Raw genomic sequence first — 25,321 nt, 5'->3', positions numbered from 1 at the left:
GTATTTGAAGTAAGAATCATTAGTGCAAATTTTAACATATGCAAATCATAGGTTGTTATGGAGGAGGAAAAATTTTTGTTACCCCAATATATGATTTTGGGATGTTGATTATTTTAAGCTCTTAAGAAACTATAGAAAAAAAGAATTTGAAAAAACAGGTACAAATTACCCATTTTAAGAGATATTCACATTTACAAAGAAAATTTCCATTTGTAAGGGAGTTTTGCTGCTCTACCATAAAGCAGAGAGTGACCCAATCTCTAGAAACTCTTATCAATGGGGAAGACAATGACTTAAATCCACATAACAAACTTACCCTTATTTACTGTGCTTTTCCTGGTAAGCTTCCATAACTGACTCCCTGTCCTTAACATCTTTTATCTTTAGCTAAAGATGGTATTTAAACTGATGGCTTCAGCTGTGTCAGACAGAGAGTTATTTAGTTTTCCCGGGTCTCTCTTATGTATATAGGATGTATATGTGTTATTAAACTTTCGTTTGCTTTTCTCTTGTTAATCTGTCTCACGTCAATTTAATTCTTGGGCCAAAAAAGAGTCTTGAAAGGTACAGGAAAGTTGTTCCTCTCCAACATTACAAACAATCAGTGACAACTTACTTTTTATGGATGAAATACCTTATATTTTATTTGGTAGATCTTGGTGATCTAGCACAGATCTTGGTACTAAATGTATCTTGTGTTGCCATGTGCTTGTAGGAAAGATAATGCATGTTATAAACCAGTTACAAGTAAGTGGTTATTACATAGGACAACATTAAAACTATGCTTTTCATAGAGGTGAACATTCTGATTACACAGAACTCTGAGTTATTTTTCTGTGTTCCAAATATGAAATAATTCAATGTTATAAAAAATTAAAAAAGGTCAAACCAAGGCAGTCAGAAAGAAGATAATCCAAAAAAGAAAAGTGAAACTCCCATAAAAACTAAAGTATAAATTGCACATTGCTATAGGGTCACAAAAATCTAGGTGTAAGAGAGAGATAAACTAAACTCTCTAGACTCCACTGCATCCCTGAATTGAAGTGTACAGCAGTCTTGAGGGAATTGTGAATGATTGGAGTCAGGTGTTTAAAGTTAATGTGAACATTTCTCCATTTCTATGTTTATAGCTGGACATTTTGTTGAATTTTTGTCACTTCCTGCCCTTAAGAATCTCATAATCTAGAAGATAAAATTATGGAAAACAATGAAGCTGAAAATAAGACAGAAAGGAAGCTATTAAATCATGAATAAAGACATGTATATGTCATAGGAATTCCAGAAAAAGAAGTGTGGGAAAAAGAGGTGGAATGTTTATTTGAACAAATTACAGCTGAGAATTTCCTAATGTGGGGAAGGAAGAAGGCATTTCAGTCCAAGAGGCCCAGAGAACTCTCCTCAAAATTAACAAAACAGGTCAACACCAAGACATATCATAGTGAAACTTGCAAATACAAAGATAAAGAGAGAATTCTGACAGCAGCTAGAGATGAAAGGTCCTTACCCTATAAGAATAGACACATAAAGTGTGTCTGTGTGAAGCAGACCTGTTCACTAAAACTTGGCAGGTCAGAAAGCAGTGACATGATATATTCAACATGCTAATTGGGAAAAATATGCAGCCAAGAATACTTTATCCAGGAGGGTTGTCATTCAGAATAGAAAGAGAGATAAAGGGTTTCTAAGACAAGCAAAACCTAAAGGAGTTCATGAACACTAAACGTGCTCTGCAAGAAATACTAAAGGGGATGCTTTGAGTGGGAAAGAGAGACCAAAAGCAACAAAGACTAGAAAGGAACAGAGACAATCTATAAGGCTAGTGACTTTCCACATAATACACTAGCACAACATTCATATCTTTCAATAATTACTCTCAATGTAAATGTACTAAGTGCTCAAATATAAAAACGTAAGGTATCAGAATAGATTAAAAAAAAAAAAAACCTTCTAAACAAAACCCATCAATATGCTACTTACAAGAGACTCATTTTAGACCCCATGACACCTCCAGATTGAAAATGAGGGAGTGGAGTACCTTCTATCATATTAATGGACATCAAAGAAAGCTGGAGTAGCCGTCTTTATATCAGACAAACTAGATTTTAAACCAAAGACTGTAATAAGAAATGAAGAAGGACACTATATCATAATAAAGGGCTCTATCCAACAAAAAGATGTGATAATTTAAGTATTTACACCCCCAACTTGGAAGCAACCAAATATATAAATCAATTAATAACAACCTTAAAGAAACTGATTGGTAATAATGCAATAATAGTAGGGAACTTTAACACCCCATGCACAACAATGGACAGATAATCTAAGCAGATATCAACAAGAAAACAATGGCTTTGAATGACACATTAGACCAGATGAACTTAACAGATACATTCAAAGCATTTCATCCTAAAATAGCAGAATACACATTCTTTTTATATGCATGTGGAACATTCTCCAGAATAGATCACACACTGGGTCATAAATCAGGCCTCAACCAGTATAGGAAGATAGAGATCATACCATGCCTATTTTCAGACCACAATGCTATGAAACTTGAAGTCAAGCACAAGAAAAAATTTGGAAAGACTATAAATACATGGCAGTTAAAGAAATTCTTACTAAAAAATGAATGGGTTAACCAGGAAATTAAAGAAAAAAATTTAAAAAATACATAGACTGATAAATGGATAAGGAAGATGTAATATGTATATGATATATGTGTGTGATATACATATGGTATATGTGTGATATATCTGTATATATACAGATTTTATTTTTTAATGAATAAGAAATATATATATATGTGTATATATATAATGAAATATTATGGAATATAATCCCATATATAATAATGTAATATTACTCAGTGACCAAAAAGAATGAAATCTTCCCATTTTCAACAAAATGGATAGAACTAGAGTGTACTATGCTAAATGAAATAAGTCAGTCAAAGAAAGAGAAAACCATATGATTCCACTCATATGTGGAATTTAAGAAACAAAACAGATGAATGTAGTGAAAGGGAAGGAAAAATAAAATAAGATAGAAACAGGGAAGCAAACTATAAGACGCTTAACTCTATAGAACAAACTGAGGGTTGCTGGAGGGGAGCGGGGCAGGGGATGGGCTAAGTGGGTGATGGTTATTAAGGAAGCACTTGTAATGAGCACTGTATGTTACAGGTAAGGGATGAATTGCTAAATTCTACTTCTGAAACCAGTACTACACTGTATGTTAAGTGACTTGAATTTAAGTTAAAAAAAAAAAAACAACAAAAAACCTGGTTTCTTAACTCAGTGATCATTGTGATATTCTAAGAAACTAATGCAGCAATTCTTATTTTTAAAGCATTTGGCTACATTAAACTACCCTCTTTCTGCTTCTGTTTGTCAGAGCAAGTCGTATGGTTTTAATCTAGATTTTATCTAGATTTAATCTAGATAACCAGTCACTAGAAAATGCTGATCTACTTTACAAGGAATCATACTGTTTTATTAGAGTTTATTCTCAAACTAACACTTTTATTTTTCAGTTGTATTTGATGTTATTGCTCTGTCTCCTTTAAGTCTTAAAGGAATTTTTTCCAGTTCTCAAGGTATTGGAGTACCATGAGTCAAATTTTCTTATGGAAAAGAACCTAAACTTTCAAGAAGTTGGTTTTCATTTTGTTTCTAACAGAAAACAAATTAGTGAATTATTCACTGCCTTGAAAAAATTTTGCACATTTTGTTTGTGAACGTGTATTTGAATTCATATTTTCAATATCACAAGGAAAATAATATGTGAATCTTTAATGTGTTTCCATTGAAACTTAATGAGTTTTCAGTGTGTCATAAATTAAATTAAATTAAATTAAATTAAAACAATTAAAATTAAAAATTAAAATAAAATTAAAAATCTTAAATTAAAATTTAAAATTTTAAAAAATTAAAATTAAAATTAAAAAAGTAAAGGTTGGTAAGTAGTGGATATTTTCCATAATTATCTGTTTCCCCCAAGGGCAGGCTATGTTGGTGCTATATGATTTTACCAGCATCATGCAACTTCAGTAGGGAATATTGAGAATAAATCTGATAGGGGAAAGGGAAAACTCCATGGAGAAAATTATATTATGGGTTCAAAGGATAGTTTGGGCCTTAATAAACATAAACTAGAGAGTAAGAAGCTACAGATCAAATGAATTATCTAAATGTAAAATTTTTGGTATTGGAAAATGGTAGAGTTTCTTGTTTGTTTTTTTTCCTTAGGTCTTTCCTCTGGGCTCCTGAAGCACACCATGGAATCTGCTGCCAGAACCACTTACAATAAAGTTGTCCTATTTACAGGTTTTTGATAAGCTGATTTTATTCTTTAATGAATAAGAAACGATGCCATTATCCCCTACAAAATAGCTAAGGTTTTACTTGAACAAAATCCGTTTGGAAATGTTAAGCTGGTTACACAGAACTAATATGCCTCAAGGTGGTCATTCTCTCTGGATTAAAGCTATGGAACAATTGTGGCTCCTGTTACAAGGAAAATGACAAAGGGCCATTATGAAAAGGGACAAAAATCTCTGTTCCCAGAGGGGGACTGACAAGCTGAAAGTCCCCTTCTACATGCCAACACAAAAGCCTGATTGCCTCAGATTGTTTGTTTATGTAAATCAAAATGCTGCCATTAATTCAGCAAGTGGGCTGCTCAGAGACAAAGAAGGTGGTGATTGGCTGGATGCTTGCTTCTGGGCTGGTGGCAAATCTGACAAATCCTATTGCTTCTGTTCTAAGCTCTATCTGGACACCTTTAGGAAAAGCAGCTTGATACTAGGTACTGAAGCAAATACTTTGTATTCTTAGAGTAGGAGTTGGAACTACAGAACTCGAAGGGGAGAGAACACATCTATCAAGGATCCTTTCACTCAATTTCCTCATAGCTCTCTCTGCGTCCTTGGACTCAACTCTACATTATGACAGATGTTCCAGGGACACTCAGTCGGGCTGAGTGCAATGGGGATACACCACCCGAAAATGGTCAACAATCGATCACTAAAACAAATGAGGAAGCCAGTGATGTGGATGGTACCCCACCATACTACCGCGTAGAACCCCATCTTGAAGACCTACCCACAGAAGAAAATCAAGAGAAAAGTGAAAAATTACAAGGGAATATTGTAGGCAACTGGCCCATGGATGAGAAGATTCTAAAAGGTAAAGCATTTTTCCTTTCTCCTTAATTTGCTCGATTCAATTTGTAAACTCATTCGTAATTCTTTTGATAAACTGTTATGATGGAAATGTGTTGTCCATCCTCCTACCCATGACCTTGCCCAAATGTGGTCTCTTAGTCTACTGGGGCTGGATAGCTAAGGACCAACCCTCTGCCTCAGGTCAAATCCAGGCTTATTTATTTGATAGCTTTAGACCCTGGACAACTTCCCCAGCCTCCTGAAGCTTTAGCTTTCCCAATTAGCAGAAAGCAGAAATATAAGTACTGATATTTGAAGCGTTGTTGTGAGGATTACTAAGTATTGGTTAAATGTTACCTATATTATTTATTATTATTATGGACAGCCCCGATATTTTTTAAGCGAAGAAAATTCAGCATTTCAAGTTTTCCTTCTGAAATATACCTGAACTTGTGTGAATTCATGGTTCTATAACTTACTAGATGGAAAAGGAGAGGTTATCCTCAGGTTTATAAGTAAGAACCAATGAAGAAATGAGTTGGGAGAGTGAAACAGATACTTTTAGTGAACACAATTGCAAATCAAATCGATCTATGTAGCTAGAGTCTAAATTGATAATTTATTTAACTTAAACTGCTTAAATATAGTATTAATCTTGTGAGTATTTTTTCCCCCCAGAAAAACCAGAAGAGAATCTTTTTATTGTTCATAAGGCTATCACGGATCTTTCTCTCCAAGAAACAAGTGTTGATGAAATGACATTCAGAGAAGGTGAGAGGAACTTCCATTTTGTACACAGACGTTGTCTGACTGAATATGGATGGTAGTTTTTGCATGGGATGTTCTGTGAGTGTGATGTTGAAAAAGCAATCCAGACAGAGCCTTCAAAAGCACAAAGCTGCTATAGGCAGATAAGGGAGTAGTCTTGATTATCTGTGGGTTTCACCTTAAAAAGTGTTCCAGAAGCATCAAGACTGAGACTGCATAGGTTGGTCTAACTGATTGGCATGCCTTGACCTGACAAAATGATATCAGTCTCTTAATAAGTCAGTCCACTAAGATTTATTTAGTGTCTCTAAATTTGTGTCAGGTACCTTGTGAAATGTAAATGTTTTAAAAATGGGTTTATCCTAAAAGCTTACTATTGACATACATTTTAAAATAATAATATAAATTTATTTGATCTATAGAAAAATTCTAAGCTTCTATGTAAGCTGAAAATGGTTATCTAATTCTTGTTAAAGAAATCTACCAGGTAATGAAGGTAATTTTAATTGTGTTCTTTCAGAAAATGAGACAATAAAAAGAACATTGATTTTTAAGTGACTTATATTTCAGATAAACTCAAGAGACTAAGAAACACAAAGCCTTTTAGATTTTACTTCTAAGAAGACACCTATGTTGAAGCAATTTCCAAATCAAGTTCAGGATAAACACGTATTAATTAATCACTCATTTCCTCTTTTGCAGCCATAAGCACCTTATCTCAAAACTGAAGTTGGTTCTTTAGACCTTGAGCAATTTAGCTTAGCTTGGACCTTAATAGGCAAAATATGGAATTATTTTTTAAAAAATATTATAACATCACGTAAAATTGTAGATGTCAAGAAGACAGGGATGTGACTGACAATTTTTTGGGTTTGTCCACTTTGCCTGGATACCTCCCAGACTATCTGCTGTCCCTATGTAGCAGTGGAATGTAGTAAGGAACAGCCATTATTAAGCTTTTATATTAATACAGGTAATTTATAAAACTTAAGCCTTAAGCCCCAGGAAATGAACTAAATAATTTCTCTGCCCTTATCTTTCTGTTTCCAATGTAACAAGTTATTACAGGCAGGGATCTCAAAGTGCATGTAGAGACCCTTTCAAATTTTTTTTTTAAGATTTATTTATTTATTTAGGAGAGAGACAGCATGCACACACAATGGAGAGGGGCAGAGAGAGAGGGGGAGAGAGTCTCAAGTAGACTCTGAGCTGAGCATGGAGCCTGACTGGGAGCTCAATCTCATGACCTTGCTATCACAACCTGAGCTGAAACCAAGAGTCTGACTCTTAACCAAATGCACCACCCAGGTGCCCAGAGACCCCTTCAAATATCTGATCAGGAAATCCACTGGAGATAACAGTTTGCTAGGATCTTTTGTTTTGTCAAATACAGAATGAAAGCAGTCTGGATTTTTAAGTAGATGGTGTCAGGGTGAATTTTTCCCTGAATGAATTCTTTTGTGTTTGGTGGAACATATGCTTTTCCTGTAAGGCACATGTTGGTGTCTTCTATTTTCACAATGACAAACAGCTATAAAGTCTCCAAAGAGAATACTCCTTGGTTGAAAACAGCAAGATGCTAAAAATATTGAGGAAAAACTATAATTTAAATTCAAGAAGTAATTTCATGCATGACAACTCCATGCCTGAGTCATGGTGTGAGCAAAAAGATCAGCTTCTTTGGCTCTTATGGGAAAAAATAGAATAAAAGAAAGCTTACTTAAGATTACAGAAAACATGCTAATGTATATTTATTTATAATGTAAAGAACATTAACTGGGCACTAACAACCCGATAGGAATTGTATACAACCAGTTAGGACTTCTATCTCTTTCTGTAAGTGTACAATCTGATCCCTGTGTTGGGAAAACAAAACAAACAAACAAACACACACAAAAAGAGAATGAAAAATCTTGAATGGAAATGGACTTTGAACATCTTTCAGTGAAAGTAGAAAGCTGTGATGGGGAAAGACAAAGACAAACACTGCCTTTCACTTTATTTAAGGACTCTTATGCTGTTGAAAGGGAATACCCAACACCCTACAACACACACTACTGTAGTGTAGTTTCAGCACACTACAGGTGACTAGACTGAAGTTTGGGATGAAGAAATGGAAGCCTGACAAGGCACACAATCTAGACAATATTTTAAAGTCACACATAGACTGAAGCTTCTCATAGTAGCCCCTTGAGAGGTGAAAGCCCAGAGAACAAGCTCCACTCTAATTCTTTCTAGCAAACTCAATAAATATTGTTAAGGATATGCTGATGTGATCTGTTTGAAAAGTGAAATTTGACATGAATTAAGCCTTGTAAAAGTCACTGCACGGTACCAAACAACTTGAGTTAATTAGTCGTTAGTAGGGATATATCTAACATAACAGGCTAATCTACCAATATATAGAGAGGACCACAACAAGATTTTTAAAGTCTGGCTCTCTAGAAATCAATGGCAGATCTTAGATGACATTGTGTGTGCTTTGATGGGCTTGGTGTCACTGTTAGCCCAACATAGGACCCATGACCACCCATGGCTCCCTGCTCCTCCTTCCACAACTGGTACTTTAGCACAAATCTGAGAATCATGGTGGCAAATACTGAATGCGCTACTCTGAGCATGCCCAGTTGGGAGGAGTCATTGTTTTTACTACTAGAAGAAAACCTTTTTTCTCCTGTGAGATATTTTTCTAATTTTCCTTGAGGAATGTGGTATGTGTGTGTGTGTGTTGTGTGTGTGTGTGTGTGTATGTGTGTAAAAGATAGGTCCAAATATTTTATTTTCTATGTTCACATTTCTAGTCACTACAGACTAGACAGGATTTTAAAAGTCTTTCTCAGGAACATCAGTCTCACTAGATACAACAGTCCACAAAAACAAAAAAACGTTTTATGGTCAAATGAAGTTGAGTCATCATCAACTTCTTAGAGATCCACAATATTTATTGGCATTTTAAAGGCTTGCATAAATTCTGAGGCTTACTTAACTGTGTTTAATGTGATATTTTCCAAACTAATTTGATAGTACAACCGATTTTATTGGGTAAAACATATTATTAACCCACAAAATAATATCCTATAAGGTATGTGTAGGGAAATGATTGTCCAGAAACATAATTTAAAGAATAAGAGTTGGGCATCTCATGGCGCCTGGGTGGCTCAGTGGGTTAAGCCTCTGCCTTCAGCTCAGGGCATGATCTCAGGGTCTGGGATTGGGTCCTGCATCGGGGTCTGTTCTTAGCAGGGAGCCTGCTTTCCCCTCTCTCTCTGCCTGCCTCTCTGCTTACTTGTGATTTCTCTCTCTGTGTCAAGTAAATAAATAAAATTAAAAAAAAAAAAAAGAATTGGGTATCTCAATTACCAATTGATTTTGCTACAGGACACCAATGGGAGAAGATTCCTCTGAGCATCAGTAACCAGGAAATAAGTAGACAGAAGGAAAGGATTGCTGAACAACTTCTAGAAGAGAAGGAAGAGGAGGATGGGAAGAACAAAGCTCGCCAGGCAACTGAAATTGAATGGTTGGGATTTCGGAAACCTAGCCAAGTTGATGTGTTGCATTCTAAACATGAAGAGGAGGAAGAAGTTTGGGATGAAGAAATTAATAATGATGACGATGATTGCAATGATGATGAAGATGAAGTTCGAGTGATAGAATTTAAGAAAAAAAATGAAGAGGGTTCTCAATTAAAAGGGGAAGGTGATGCAAATGAGGACTCCCCACTGAGCAGCCCCAGTTCCCAACCTGTGACACCTGAGGAGCAGCCAACCTTTGGGAAGAAGAGTGATATCTCTAGAAATGCTTATTCAAGATACAATACAATATCCTATCGGAAAATCAGGAAGGGGAACACCAAGCAGAGAATTGATGAATTTGAGTCTATGATGCACTTATAAATTAAATGGAACTGAGGAATTCTCCTGCCCACTAAAGCAAAATCTAATTCTATTTCCCTGAGACACATCTTTGCATGTCTTATTTGAGTCATCCCCTTTAAAGATGTAAAAGCTTAACCTCTGTTTCACTGTAGAAAAATATGGAAATAATCCTAGACAAAATTCAGTCTGGTAACCTCAAGTCAAAAAGCTTTAGATTCATTCATGGGCATTTGCTTTTTAAAATTTAACTAATATGGTCTTGTGTGATAAGCACTAAACAGCAAACAGCAAGCACCCCTAGAGAATCTGGCATGATTTGGCTTGTTAAAAGTAACAACACTGGGAAATACAGTCATCAAATGAAAGAGGACTATGAGAAATGACCTGTATTTCTTTTGGTGTCTTTCTTCCTGTACATTGAGGGTGCTAGAAAGTCTGGTATTAAACCTATTTCATTTCAACTTGTTTTTATAGACACTGGCAATAAGCTGTCCAAAATGTTTTGCCTTTCCTATTATCTTCAGAAAAGATTTTAAGTGGCTTTTCTTGGCCTCCTCAGAGTGAAAAATCTGTATAGGCCTTCTTCCTAGGTGTTACCATTCACTGAATTTTCTCACTAGAGGGGCTGAGCAGTTGTCAAGTCAGGAAAATTCTGTTGACTAAATGTTGGATTTATGCAGTCAAGATGAATAAAATCCATTGTGAGGTTGATACAGGGAGGGACTAGAAGATTGGTGGGCAATAGACTAAGGAGTCAGATAGTTTATTTTTGTGACTGAAAATAAAATCTCGTCTAGCACAGTTAAAGTCATTAAAAGTGAAAATGACAGCTTTAGCACAGTTTTAAGAAAATACCCTTCTCTATTACCACAGTTTCTCTTATTAACAGTATCTCAGAATAATTTTCTTTCCTTAGAAACCCAAGACAACTCTAGTCATAACTGTACTAGTTACTATGAAAATGGAAATAATTATCTTAGGATATTTTCAAAGTAGAGTGTGAGCATGTATTTTTAGTAAGAAAGCTCTGATAGTCGTTGGGAATATATAATTTACTGGACCTCAGCCCAAATCAAGATGCTTAAAACTGTGCCTATGGAGTTTCACTCAAGCCAGTGTATCAAATAATGTATTAAATATTTATGAAAAGGGAGAGTCTATATTTTTATTCTTAGATAGTTTCATAATTTTTCATTTCAGGCTTCCATATATATCACCCTGAACTTTCTGTCACCACAGATAAAGATATTTTTGGCCCTGCAAATAAAAAGACAATTCCTTATTGTCTGAATGTAATACAGTCTCCATTGTACTATTCAACCCTTTGTTTATTTCTTTTTCATTTTGTGAAAAAACCTGGGTTAGGCCTTCTTAGATTATTGCTTATTTATGTGTAACAAATCCCACACATTCTAATGGAAATTTCTTTAATTCTTCCTGGTCACATAATATATTTCCAGGATATCATTTACTATTATTTACTGTTTACAAGATTCAATTTTGGATTCAAGATTGAAGTGCTTCTTTTATTCTTTCAAACAGATATTTCACAACCTGATCATGTAAAAGTGCTGTTGCTCTTCATTTGTAGAACCTATAGATTTCATTCTTGATGATGCAGGTTTTTCAGAAGAAAGTCAGAGAAAATCAGGTGTTTATTGGTAAATTTAGGTAAAAGATTGGTGCACTCCAACAATTTCCTATTTATTTAGATCCTCTAAATCGTTCCACCTGGGCAACCTATTTTCTTTTCTGGGTTACTGATGAGCCCTACAATTTTCTACTTAACTTCAAAGCACAGTATTGTGTTATCCATCAAGGAACAGGAGCATATTGTTAACCTACCATCAACAGAGCCTCTATTTTTAATTGTTCTAACAGAAGTGTTGAATTTCTGTGGAATCTGAGTGAACTGGGTGGTCTCTGGTGTGACATAGTCAAGCGACTGGCTCTTATGGGGATCCAGTACAGAGTAACACTGGCCTTCAAAGCTTTGTGCTCTTACTATATAATTAACCAAGCATGAAAGATACTGTCCACAAAGACTTTTTCAGGGTATGTTCAATGAGCAAATGCTTAATGCTTATGGATGAGGCAGTGCAGTTACAAAAGAGCACTGAAACTACTCTTGGACATTAACACCCCAATGCTTCCATCTTACACTACGGCTACAGAGTTAAAGTGATCAGAAGCAACATGATGGGGTTAGGTGACTATTTGATTCTTCATAACCTAGGAAAGGCAAGGGTATGGTTCTGATTTCACGAGGGATATTTAACATATTAGACATTCCTACAGAACAAGTTAGAACACAAATTGGTAATAATACTGGCAGATTTACTGCTTTTGTGATCTAAGGGTTCGGGTTGGATAGAAGAAGGACTCTGGTACCTGGTAGGAGGGGGAACTGATTTCTTGTGAGAATGTTGCCATTTCTTACATGACTTTTAATTTGTCTTAGTTTTGGGGTGAATATACATTAATAAAATCTCTATTTCTTTGTCAATATAAAATTTACTTTTCCTATAATGCTATATTGGAAGACATGGGATATGTCAGAATCCACCTATCATCTGTCTACAGTTTAAATAAAGAACTGCTGTGTCTGACTTGCTTTCAATAACAGTGTGTGTCCTTGTTTTTGGTGTGAAGGACTTATTTTCTTTTGCTGTCCTTTAAAATTTAGGAAGAATGCTTGCATATCAGCAGTTACTAAAGACCATTAAGAAATGATGCTTTAGAAATCAAGAGAACACTTTATTTAAATCCAAAAAGCATTATTTATTTCAAAAAGGTCTTAAAATGATTGTAAAAAGAAAAAAAAAAAAAGAAACACAAAAACTTCTGGCAGGTAGATACCTAATGTTCCTGAAAAATTTGTATTATTTTTATAGGAACTGAGCTCTTGTTTAGATACACCTTAACTTCAACAACTTGAAAAACACACATGTATCTCTCTAGCCATCAAGGTAATACATTTAATCCATGCTGACACTTTTATAGTAACTGTTTCTGCCTATTTACATGGGCTAGTACTTTTGGCACATTTTCAAATGAAGAACGGACATTTAAGTTTTTCAAAGTGATAGGAAAAACACTTAAAATAAGTAATAATAGAAAATTATGGAAAAAAATGAAGCACCAGAGTATTATAAAAAAGAAATATGTTTGACCATATGAGAAAGGCAACTACTTTTAAAGGCTTAACTTTCATTGCTCTATAAAAACAAGAGGGCTATAAAAAGTAATGTCAAAAGTTGTAGCAAACATTTGCCAATATTAAAATATCAGACAGTAACATAAAAAATATGAATACCAAAATGTGCATACAGCTCATGAGGAACATGAAGTGACTCAGCCACACAATCAACATAAACACAATGACACAGGTAGTAATCAACAGCAGAAATCACCCAACAGATACATGGCAAACTACAAAATCAAAGGACAATGCCTCGTAATCAACTGCCAGTGTGGGAGAGTTTTGGAAATGAATTTGGAAAGTAACCCGAATCTTTAGTTAGTGACTTAAAATTACATATTTGATTCCTTCTTTAAGATAACATCAGTGAGTAGAGGCAGAAAATTGGTTACTTCAAAATGTTCAACTTAACTCCAAATTTATTTATATTCCATTGTTTCAATCTTGTCCCATTAACAGAAGTTTTTAGGTAATCAATAAGAAAATTCACTAATCTGACCTTTGCCTTCTCTTATTTTTCTGTCCACCTTTAATAGCTAATATGTATAAAACTAGCAATGTTTGGGCAGCTGTTTGAAGGAGGAGAATTAAGACATGTGCATAATCCGAAATGTATAAGCATTTTGATGATTTAGAGTTCGGTTACTCCCTTCAAGTATGGAAAGTGATACCCAGAGTCAAAGTCCACTGGAGATACTTTTGTACAGAAGGCCAGATGCAGACAAAATTGTGCACTTAAAAGAATTAAAATTATCCAAAAACATTTCACAGTTTTCTTTATATTTGTAAGCAGGAAGTCTTGGTCTTATTTTCTCCCTCTTCAAAGCATAAAATGTAGAGATTCCTATATATAATTATATATACACACATATAAGAATATATACACATACTTTTCTATATGAATATATGTATGTATATATACATATATATTTACAAAGATAGATACATTTTGGTCAAGTAATGATAATCTAGTCCCTCAAAAAATTGGTTTTTATATCTAATATAGAGGTTTTATTTTATACAGATATTTATAACTGAAATCCTTGAACTGGTAAATACCAATCAATCAATAATAAAATAGAAAGCCTCTGTTTTCAAAGATATTATCTGTTATTTATTTAATGGCAACTGTCATCATTAGAAACTCACCATATTAGAAGTTGTTCTATTTGCTGAAAAATGAGAACTTTCCTGTGTTTTTGCAAAACAATGATTCACATAAAGTTGCAAGGAGACCCTAATTGGAATGGTACTCCTAGTTGACCCATTAGGTTGAAAACAGAGGCATTGAATCTGCTTATTGTGATGGGATTTTTTTCTCCTTTCTTTAAGGTTCCAACACCTACCTGAAATACCATCCGTTAAACCTCATCAGCAGTATTTAATACTTTACATAGCTTACGCAAACTTGTTCACAGAATGGCTGTTTGCCAAAAATAAGTATTTTGTACATTAGCTTTGGTTAGTGTTCCTTTTCTCATTTCAAGGCTTGTGGCTCATAGCAATTTTTAAACAACCTACACAAAAGTTGTAAAAGCACTATGGTGACAATCTACACAATGAAGTAAAAGTTACAGGTTTTGGTTCGTATTTTAAATTAAAGGACTCTTCAATGTTTACTTCCCACCTCTGTTCAAATTGGGCAATCTGTCGGCTTTGATTAATGGTTGGGGAAAGAAAGAGGTGGCAATATTATTTAAGGGAAAGCAATCTCTCTATGTCTGCTTCTCCTTCTCATATTTATTATAGGAAATGGAAAAGAATATGTCCCGCATGAAGTCAAGGAGATAAACCACTGTAAAGCATGTGGGGATAGCTAAACTTAAGCCCACACTTCAGGTGATTAACAGAAAGGCTGCAGCCTCTATATCACAACCAAGGGAGATCTAAGACTTCACAATAAAGGGATTTTAACTGAGCCTACCGGAGTTGACTTCCCTACTTAGAGAAAAAAAACAAGTCATAGGAGCATGAGACTCTTTTCTTCTACTTCTCCTCCTCCTCCTCCCTCTCCCCCTCTCCTTCCCCCTCCTCCCTCTCCCCCTCTCCTTCCCCCTCCTCTTCCTCCTCCTCGTCCTTCTTTTTTTTTTTTTTTTTTTTTCCAGTCAGGTAGAATGGAAACTAGATTTTAATCTCTTACTAGTGGGATGCTCTTAGATAAAATACCTCTCAGCCATCCTCTTTGTCTGCATAATGAGAAGAGTTAAGACCTAATTCTCTTGAGTTGTGCACAGCGGTGAGATGGGGAACAATTGGTGCCTAGCACATGACAGGTACTCAAAGATAATCAGTTCTCATCTGGTTTCCCTTTATTCCCTGTAAATTCCTTGTTTATACCAAAGATATTGGGACCCTCATCTGAGGCATAATTTCTTTTCTGTGTTTGAACATGGAAGTTAAAGTTGTTAAAACAAATAAAGATAGTACTATCTGGCCAGCTTCAACCCCACTCTCTTTGCATGAGAATCCCTTGAAAATCATCCTAAGCCATTCATAAATTCAGGGTTGACTGGAGAATTTGAATTCCTATATACTATAACTGATATCTTTGCCCCTCTACAATACCTAAGGCAATACTATAAGCAAGGTGTTTCCTTATTTAAGAGAATATTTCCAAGTTAGTTGTGGAGACACTAACAATACATTGTGATTGTGGCATATGGTGGTTTTTGGCCCTGTAAATGACAGCTGATTGAATGTCAGCAAGCAGAATTGAGCAAATTTGATGCTGGTGATAAAACATGGTTGTACCAACAACAGCTGTGTCATCCTTCAGGGAGAAGCTCTGGGTAACTGCTGAAAAAGAGAAAGGAATGGTGCAAACCAAAAAGTTCAGAAGCACTCAGATGGTCTGGTAGTTAGGTTTTGATCAAATAAGTCCTGTAAAATACCGAAACTATGCTTGTGTTTAAAGTAACAAAACGTATAGACACTTCTCTAAGAAAAGGCAATGACTTAAGCCAACCCACGGAATACTCTGATGTCTCCCATAACACAGCCTCCTACTAAAGAATTTAGGGTTGGGGCACCTGGGTGGTTCAGTGGGTTAAGCCTCTGCCTTCGGCTCAGGTCCTGGGATCCAGCCCCACACTGGGCTCCCCACTAAGTAGAGAGCCTGCTTCTCTCTCCCTTTGCCTGCCACTCTGCTTACTTGTAATCTCTTTCTCTGTGTCAAATAATTTAAAAAAAAAAAAAAAAAATCTAAAAAAAAAAAAAGAATTTAGGGTTGAATAGGACCCTAATGTGTCCCACTCAGGGGTTTCTCACTAGAAGTACCAGAGGCCTAGTAGCATTTACACTTTTATTTTAGTCTTCTGAAAACAAAATATAGAGGGTAATGCTTAAAAAAGTGTTGGTAGGGGATTTCACAATTAGTCAATACTCTGATGTTTAGGTCTGTAAGATTTCCAATTTGTGATTAGTTCCTTGCATCTTAAGAGTAGTTGAGCAAATACATGGAAAAAGCTCTTTTCAAAAAATTTTTCCAAGAACAAACATGTGATGTATGGAAACAATCCTTTGCTATATTGACAACCATATAGCTTTGTATTAAGTCAAGGTGAAGTCAGGAAGAGCACGCTCTGAACAACAGACTGTAGAGGTTTTTTTTGTGAAAACATTTTAATTTCTTTCATTGCTATGCCCCTAGGTAAGTGTTTCCGAACCATAATTTGTCTTTTTCTGAACAGACTTGATGTGTTTTGTGGAAACTGTTTTTGAATAAAAAGCGTCTTCAGACAGGGGGCAAAAAAACCTTTCAACATTTTTGCAGTTACACAAAGAATTGTATGAGGCACTCAGCACATTCGGTTTGGTCAGCAATTCAGTTAGTCCTTTGGCAACTGACTTGTGTTTTATCCCCCATATGGCTCTGTTTTGAAAAGAATTATCTCATTTTCTAGTCATTCTCTTATCTCATCTGCAATGTCAATTATCTAAATAAAACATCTTAAATATGATGCAAATAGGCAGAACTCTTTCCCCCTCTGAGTCATAGCTATAGCTCTGCTTTTGTGCAATTAATTGGGAGATAAAATTAAATTTTAAATAGGAAGTCAGAACTAAAGATGCCCAGTTTAACCACCAGCTCAATTGAACAAAGCTTCATTTTTATATTAACAAGCCTATAGCATGGTTTTCCTTCAGACACCCAACCCCAGCAAAAACGTTTATGTCTCTCTTTCTTAAGAATGCTGTGGAACAGATTTATTTAGGCCAGCGGCCTGGGGCAGGGAACTGAGCCCTGTCTCTAGAGATCCAAATTGTAATCCTCATCTCTAACTGGTGTAGGACTCTTATGTAATATGTTTTCTGGGCATCAGTTTTCTTACCAAAAATGAATATAAAGGATGTTAGGATTTCTAGACTCTCTTTTGGTATGCCTAAATACTGGCATATGTAAGGTTAGGAATTCAATGTGGATTGATGAGATATTGTTTCCTCAGATTTATCAGTGTTATCATCAGACCTGCACCTACGGCCTTATCTCTCAGCCCCACCCCACAGAGGTGCCGGATTCCTTTTCTTTTCTGGCAAGTCTAGGTCAATTTTTTTCTTAACTCTCTTCCAGAGGGTTTCTTACCTCATTCTCTTCCCCTTTCATTATGTTTACTTCGTTTTATTCTTACTTTGAAATCTTTTAGAGCTTACTTTTAGCATATTTCATCCTTGTGAATGCTGCTAAATCTAAAGCCATATTTTGTATAAATCTTTAATAATTGTTAGTGCTCTGTCGCTGCTTTATTCGTTTCAGCTCCTTTTATTTGGTCTTACATTACACTGCAATTAAGTGTATTTTGGGTGCCTTTCTGGTGACTACAGTGCCTTATGGGCTAGGCTCTTTCTCCTTGCCGTTTTTTTTTTTCTTTTTTCTTTTTTAAAATATCCACCTAAGTCTTAAAAGTTAGTAGTATGACCGTTTCTTAAAAGTGTAGCTTTAAAAGCACAAAATGAATTGAAACAATGTCCATATCTGGAACTGAATAAACATTTGACTTCCTCACTTAAAGTTTTTTTTTCCACTGACTCAGATTGAGAAACAAAAAACAAAAAACAAAAACCTTTATATAGTCATCTAGATCAAAGTCCTACCATTGAGTAGTATGATAACCGATACTCATTCAAACTGTTAGGTGCGCAGGCGTGTCGCTGGGAGGGACTTCACCAAGATGACAGCTGTGTGTTTCTGAGGTCTTTTTGCCATTGGAACTCAAGCGACTTTTTTTTTTAATTAAAAAAAAAAAGCAAATAAAAGAATAGGTTCTCATTGATTATACCTACTTATGGGCCAAAAGAGCTGGTTATTATCCAACTCAGTCATCATGAATATCATTGTACTTCCTCAAGTACTTTTGGCTTCATTTCCTGTATTTCCCGTTACCTGTTTGATTGCATTGGGAAGTTTGCAGGCTGAGGTCCATCCAGCACAGGGCAGGAAGCATGCAATTCAAAAGGCCACCTAGAGCTGAAGATGGGCTCCAGTTCAATGTTAGGTTGTTTCCCTGAGCTCACTTTTGGTTTCTCAAATATTGCGGGTTTTTAAATCTCCTATTCAAATGCCATTAATTTTGAAAATGTAAACTACCATGGAGAAATACGGTCCCTACATCCACTGTCATTTTCACAGTGTCTAATGGGTTTACGAGATAAAAATATTAGTTGTTCTTTAGTCTTCATAATATTTTTCAAATTTCCACTTTTGGTATTGCTTCTCTGGGTCACAAGCAGCAACTTTCAGGGTCTTCTGAGAAACGTTTCCTTCTAAGCATAACAACTGATGATAGTTCCCAAAAACAATGTGATTCACCTGGAAAGAAAGGGAATCTGGGAATGAGCCACAGAATGAATTTGACAACTGAAATATAAAGAAATGAAAACTAATAAAAAAATTATATTTTTGATTTATTAGGAATTCTTCTGAACTAAACGAACAACATGAATACAGTCTTTGGACTGTATTAAATTTGTCTCCATCTCAAACTAACTTCTCACTTCTTTAAGCTACAGGGCTTTTAAGATTTTTATGACTTCCTTAAGGTGGAAGCAAAAGATTTATTTTCTGATGATGGGTCTGGTAACTGTATTATTTAAAAGAAATAATTCCATATGGCATTTGCTATATTTGATGGATGATGGCAGTCTAACTGATGGTGGTCATGAAAAAACAACCATCACAAAAAGCGAGTCAGTTAATTTCTTAATTAAGTTCATACCTTTGAAAGCAAACTTAGAATACAAAGTGCCAGAAATTATGTATATATTTATAAGCTATCCACCATAATATCTGATAGTATGTAATGCCTGATATCCAGAAAATCCAGATATAATTAGAAAAAAATCAAAGGTATTTCAGAGTTCTATTATTTGTTAATATTTATTGAATAACCTAGAAATAATAGATAACCAACTTAGAACTTGCTCGACTTTATAATTTTTTTCACCTATTAATCCTATGATAAAGATAATCTTAATTATATGTATATTATTTTGAAATGTTTTAAAAAAAATAACAAATAGGGGTAACTTCATAAAAGTGTATTTTAAAGATATTCCTACAAAACCATTGTCATCCTTGTAGGACTTTGGAAATATGATGTTTGAGTATGCTCACGGTTTTGTAAAGGAGTTGGCCTTGAGCAAAATCATCCTGGATTATCTACAACATTCTGCCAGTGGATTGTAAAGAGGTAATTGAATAACTTGTCCCCAGTCTAAAGATACTTGATGAAGGCACAAGTGGTGGAGGGTCATTCCATGTCACAGTACATAGGAACTACCTATGAAAGAATTTCCTCTTAGGGGTCTATAATCCATAACACTTGGAGTGAGCTGGCCTAGAGAATATCTTTTAAATGCAGATTAGAGATGTATAATTTTAACAATTCTTTGGTATTCAGGATCAAACTCACTGTTACCCTATTTCCTTCTAAGAAGCTCTCAATTCCTAATGCTAAAGGGAAAGACATGTTCCTGTTATTCAATCTTTTTCTCCGGTTATTTTTTAAAGACTTAACAAGATATGGAGGACTCAGGAGGTTTAGTATGAAAATTACCAAAATACTGAAAATATAGGGAAGACCATTATCAAGACATTATTCTCCACGACATCTAGCAGCATGGAAAGGGGAACGTAAGGCAGAAGAAGACAGCTGTGTGACATGCTACAAATTCATAAGCACAAACAGCATCGGGAAACATTGAATTATTGCCATCTTAATTAAATTACTGTCTTACTAATTGGCTTGCCATTTAGAGGGACCAAAATTAAGCCTATATGAAAATCAGCTAATGAGGGCTTAAGTTCTCAATGGGCCAACCCTGTTTATAAATAAGACCTATGTGATTTAAGGGCTGCTGACGCCTACATATTTTCTAACTAGCTTGAATTTTTTTCTGGTAACAGATTCATTTCCGGAGATTAAAAATATGTTCTCATTCTCATCCTTTCTCACCCCTGGCCCAGCCTCCAGCTTTCTTTGGCATAAGGTTAAGGAAGCAGAAGGTAATATTTGATAGATGTTTATGGATTTTTCCAACATTATGCAACATAAAATTAGTAACTGGTACACTACTAATTCCTAATTTTCCTAAATAACTCAATGGTAGTCATTATCACTAAAAAGAAAAAAAAAATGCCCAAAAGGAATTGAAATATAACAGAGAAGATTGAAAGGGAGAAAGACTGGGAAATATGATGTTGACCCCAAGTAGAAAGAAAAATGCCGTGAAGGGAGTAGTCACTGATTGTGACATCTAAAGAAATGGATGCACTCCACGGGGGAAACAAAGTGCTTACTTTGGCGACAACCCTGAGCAAAATGATGGTCTTCGTATACCCAATGTATTTTGTGGGTTTGGTGGTCACTTTTAGTGAGATAATAGAAAGTTTAAGAAGGTTGACCTGAAATTATTTTTGTCACCTCAATATCTTACACCAAAACTTATCGCTTTGTATCTTGTTAGAATTGGGGAAACCGATCAGAACTTTAACATTTATCATTTTGAAGGTGAATAGGATATAGCAGGGGTGGACTGGTAAGTATTAATAATTGGAACTCTGGAAAAACATCCCTGGATTAGTAGCATAGGGTTGTGTAATTCTTCCCACCATGGCTGGTTTCAAGCTTTCAGAGTGATGTCACTGAATGATTTGGGAAGTGCACAAGGCACACCGTCAGCTCCTATGAGAAGCAGGTGGGAGCTGCCTCCACCACTTGTTGAGGCCCAGGTCTCAGGGGGTGGGGGATGAGAAAAAGTCTCCCTTTATGGAAAGGAGTTAGAACGCTGAAAAGCAGAGTCATTCTAAAGTGCAAAGCTTGTAGGAAGAACACTGCTTCTTGCTTTCCCTATATACTTTCCTTCAGGCTTATCTGATAACCAGTGAGAACCAGTTCTAGCCCGTAAGCAGGATTTTTGGCATTGTTAGTTGACTGAAGTGAATGACTTATAGAAACAAAGATGCTGATAGCAATATAACCACAGCAATGGGTGGCTTATGTTTAAAAAATAACAGATTTGAAATAAATTTTGTAAAAGAAAAAAAGGACTTGACAATTTGCAAAAATATCTGTTTATCTCTCTGTATGAACTTTTTACACTGCCTCTTTTGCCATAAACACATTGAAAGCTTCCGACTGAGGATGCGGACAATGAGAGTTTTATGTCCCATTTAACCGGAAGTTGGATTTGCAATAAAGAAGAGGTACCCATATTTTACTTACCAGCTCTGGTTGGAAGACCGATGTTGATTTATGCAGCCATCTTAGCCCTTTGTTTTTGTTATCACAAGGGTGCAGCCTCAGGGCCCTGGTTTCAGGGACAGGAGCTAAGCACCACTCTCCATGTTTAATAAGTCTTAGCCAGGTGTAATTGAATTGTTGAAGCTGTCGGGAAATGAACAAGGAGAAGGTCACTTTAGGTAGCAGATACAGGTAGGGGCTCTGCCAAACATTTTGGTTAGCGATGGTTAAGGATATAGGCAATTGGGTCAAATGTTTTGTACCCAAATCCCAGTATTGCCACTTTCAATTCTAACAGCATGGGTATATTATTACCATATTTAATTCATTTTTATTATTTTTAAGTTGGATAGCAATAGGGAGTATCTCAGAGAGTTGAGGTAATGACTGTGAAGTTACTGTAAGCCCTCAATAAACGTGAGCTGCAATAATAATAATTATTTAGTGCAGTTAGTGTATATCTGCAAATGGAGGTTATTTCAGGTGGTCTGAATCCTAGACAAGCCTGGTGCTTGAAGTAGTGGAACATTCAATAGCCATTAGGGCCATAAGGAGATCCAAGTCACAGTCCTAAATTGCTTTGGTGGAAATTATTATGCTTCTTTGTTTAAGACTATCCAGATTCCTGGATTCCTGGAGGTTTTGTAGGAAAGGGTAAAAATCTTTCTTAATGCTAACAAAATGTTCCTATTTTAAGAAAGGTTAAAAATCTTTCTTTGCTGATAGCAGAAAGAATTATCAGGTTCTGCTCTATTAGCATCCCGTGGTTCATAAGAACTACTCTTGGGAGAAGTCCAGTTTTGGGGAGTTGTCAATGTCTAAAATAAATACTGATCCAGGTAATGGAACCATGTTTTTAGTTTTTATAAGTAATTTCTCCAGTTACTTACACCCTAGTATCATCTGCCTGGTCAATTTATTCTAAGTCTGTGGGTCTGCGGGAAATTCGTTGTTTCTCACCAATGTGAACATAAAAAAAGTAGATGGCTGGTAAAAATCTATCTAAATGCCTTTGTGTAGAGAATCATTTGTGATGTAATTGAGATTTAACTTAGATCATCAGGTATGTCATTGGGTTAGACCTCACCACTCAAAGGGTAATCTCTGGACCAACAACAGCATCACCTGGGAGCTGGCTGGAACTGCTGAATCTCAGCCCCACCATGAACCTATTGAATCAGAAATTTATATTGTAACAAATTTCCAGGTGATTTGTATGCACATTAAAAATTGAGAAGCATGGTCTTATGTCATAATAAAAGGAAGTTATGTGGCTACTAAGAGAGGCTAGACATTACCTTTAAAAGGGACATCTTAAATGGTTGAAAAGTTAATAGCTAAGGGGACTTTCTAGGTAAAGTGAAGGTTAAGGCTTAGTCGTTCAATCCTTGGGCTTCATTCCTTTCGAGCTTTTTTGGATGAATGTTATAAACTGGTTTTGTATTAAACTTCATTAATTCTGCCAAAATAAATTGTTCTGCCAAAACAAACTACAAGCTACAAATGAGGAAGAAGACAAAAAGGGAGATGGGGGTTTGTGGAAAGCAGGGGCTACATATTCATACTTTTGCCTCCCAGTATCCCGTTGAGAGCCTCAGTGGTTACCCAGACCACAACTTGGGTCTTCAGATAAAATCCTGGTTAATCAGGTACAGAAAATCACAAGAAGAATGTGTCTTGAAGGACTGAATTAAATAATACCTTACTTTCATATAATTTGGACTACTTGTGGTTTTATTTTGCAATTTGTGATTTTATTTCCTCTTTGAATTGTTAATATGAGTTGTATCTTTCAAATGATTTCTGACATGTTTCTCTTCCCTCTACCTCCTCTCTTTCCTAATTAAGAAAGAGCTTCCTCAGCCTCAAGTTTACAGTCCGTAGCTGAATTGTAGCAACAGAGAGGACAAAAATGCCTTTTCCGCTTTAAATTCAGAGGTAGAGGGGAGATGTGGTCAGAAATAGAAGCAATATCTCTTAAGTCAAAGCAAATAGGTAACCCCGGAGAAACCTAGATTCTCACCACAAAAGAATTTCTTTACCAAAGAGTGATCTACAATTTTAGGAAGCTGAGTTCTACTCATGAATTGATGTTTCTATGAGTTCTATTTGGCATCCAAACCAATAATATCTGCACAGAATGAGAATGGGTGGGGAACATACACTGAAGAGGGAGGTACCATCACTCAGAGCTCACTTCCAGCTCGGCAGAGTCCCTGCTCTGGTCTCCCTGGCTCTCCTTCCTCCCCTTCCCATTGTTTTCTGAGTTTGTCAGAGATTGTTGAAGGGTTTCCACCATGGATCATGGATTATGTAATTTGCATTAATCTCAATATGGATTCAGGAGAACTGAATCAACAAAATGGCTCCCTTAGATTATTTGAAAATATTCTCTGCCTTTATTTCCTTTATTATTTTACCTTTAGATGTAATTTTTATTGTTCACATTTTTTGTCTTTATTATTAGAACAGGAAACATCTATGGAGCACTGAGGATTAAGTACTGGTCTAGATGCTTCATCTGTATGACATAATTTGATCCGCAAACCTGATTTAGAGGTTGGCTCTGTTATACCTGCTGTTTACCTAAAAGTTAAAGGATTTGCAAAGTTAACACACTTGATAGTGATGGAGCAAGAACTGGGTCCCTGGTGGGTTGACTTTGGTAAGCACAATTTTACTCCCTTAGTCACTATCTTTACATTGAGTGGTGGGCTACCTTATCACCAACCTTATGATCATGCAGCAATTCATAAATTAATTATTGTTTGTACCGCAAAAATGAATTTCTCAAGTGAGCAGTAAATGTACCACACTTGCACTTATCAGGTACACCTGGGCCTTCTATCAACTGTGTCTGTGATGAGAGAGAAAACCCAGCCCAGCGGGTACCTTGCTGCTCGCATCACAGTCTTCCAAAGTGGCTGTGGTGTTTTCAATGGAAATGCATTTGCCCAAGGCCACATTAATAAGCTAGGGAACAAAATATAAAATATGCATTAAGAAAAAAAAATTTTTAAGGAGAACAAGACATTCAGAAAGCACAGACTATAAAATTATAATAAGGTTAAAAGATAGTTAAGTTGATAGCTTAGCATTACTTAGCACTATACGATTTTATTGGTTGCTATCTCTAACAGAGACATAATGTAATCTTGCTAAAGTACAGCTTCAATCTGTCAATTTAAGCCTATGATTCAGCCTCAGAGCCAACAAACAGAAGCTTTTAATTAACCCTTGCCTGGAATGCTAAATAGGGAATGAGCAAAAGGTAGCATGAAAAGTAGTTATTTTCTTGTCTCAAGTTTTTCTGATGCATACATTAAAAGTCAATGCACAGACTTGCAATTTAATCAAACCAACAGTTATGGGCTCTGTTCCCTGGCTGACCCCTTCAAGCAATTTCACTGCTTAGGCACTGAATCATAGATAAATTGAGTCCTTCAAAGAACAGCAGATTCCAGCTGATTCCCTGTCAGAATCTTCCTAATGACTCAGGCAAGCCACAATTCATTACAGGAAAGTCATGAAAGCTAATACAGAGCCAACCTTAAAGGCACTATTTGGCAGG

At 35.8% G+C, this 25,321-nt stretch overlaps 2 protein-coding genes across 2 annotated transcripts in view; one reads left to right on the top strand and one right to left on the bottom strand.

Moving 5' to 3' along the window:
- The first annotated feature begins 4,697 nt into the window (after positions 1-4,697).
- On the top strand, positions 4,698-12,430 carry ERMN (ermin). Its single transcript, XM_044242096.1, has 3 exons — positions 4,698-5,186; positions 5,843-5,935; positions 9,311-12,430. The coding sequence occupies exons 1-3, from the start codon at positions 4,946-4,948 to the stop codon at positions 9,826-9,828; spliced, it is 852 nt and encodes a 283-aa protein (XP_044098031.1). The 5' UTR covers positions 4,698-4,945; the 3' UTR covers positions 9,829-12,430.
- Positions 12,431-16,614: 4,184 nt separating this feature from the next.
- GALNT5 (polypeptide N-acetylgalactosaminyltransferase 5) overlaps positions 16,615-25,321 on the bottom strand; it is a 44,579-nt gene continuing 35,872 nt past the window's right edge. Inside the window, exons 8-10 of the mRNA XM_044242095.1 lie at positions 24,643-24,723; positions 21,733-21,894; positions 16,615-18,818 (exon numbers count right to left, since the gene is read on the bottom strand). Of these exons, the coding sequence (XP_044098030.1) occupies positions 18,678-18,818; positions 21,733-21,894; positions 24,643-24,723 (384 nt within the window). The 3' untranslated portion in view covers positions 16,615-18,677. The remainder of the gene's footprint in view (positions 18,819-21,732; positions 21,895-24,642; positions 24,724-25,321) is intronic.

The sequence above is a fragment of the Neovison vison genome, chromosome 3 (assembly GCF_020171115.1).
Source record: "Neovison vison isolate M4711 chromosome 3, ASM_NN_V1, whole genome shotgun sequence".
In the NCBI taxonomy this organism is placed as follows: Eukaryota; Metazoa; Chordata; class Mammalia; order Carnivora; family Mustelidae; genus Neogale; species Neogale vison.
This window is presented reverse-complemented; position numbering and strand designations above follow the sequence as displayed.

Excerpts from the sequence above, each read along its gene's own strand:
- ERMN (XM_044242096.1), top strand. The coding sequence starts at position 4,946 with ATGACAGATGTTCCAGGGACACTCAGTCGGGCTGAGTGCAATGGGGAT. Across the intron at positions 5,187-5,842 it reads GGATGAGAAGATTCTAAAAG|AAAAACCAGAAGAGAATCTT; the intron begins GTAAAGCATTTT and ends TTTTCCCCCCAG. Across the intron at positions 5,936-9,310 it reads TGAAATGACATTCAGAGAAG|GACACCAATGGGAGAAGATT; the intron begins GTGAGAGGAACT and ends ATTTTGCTACAG.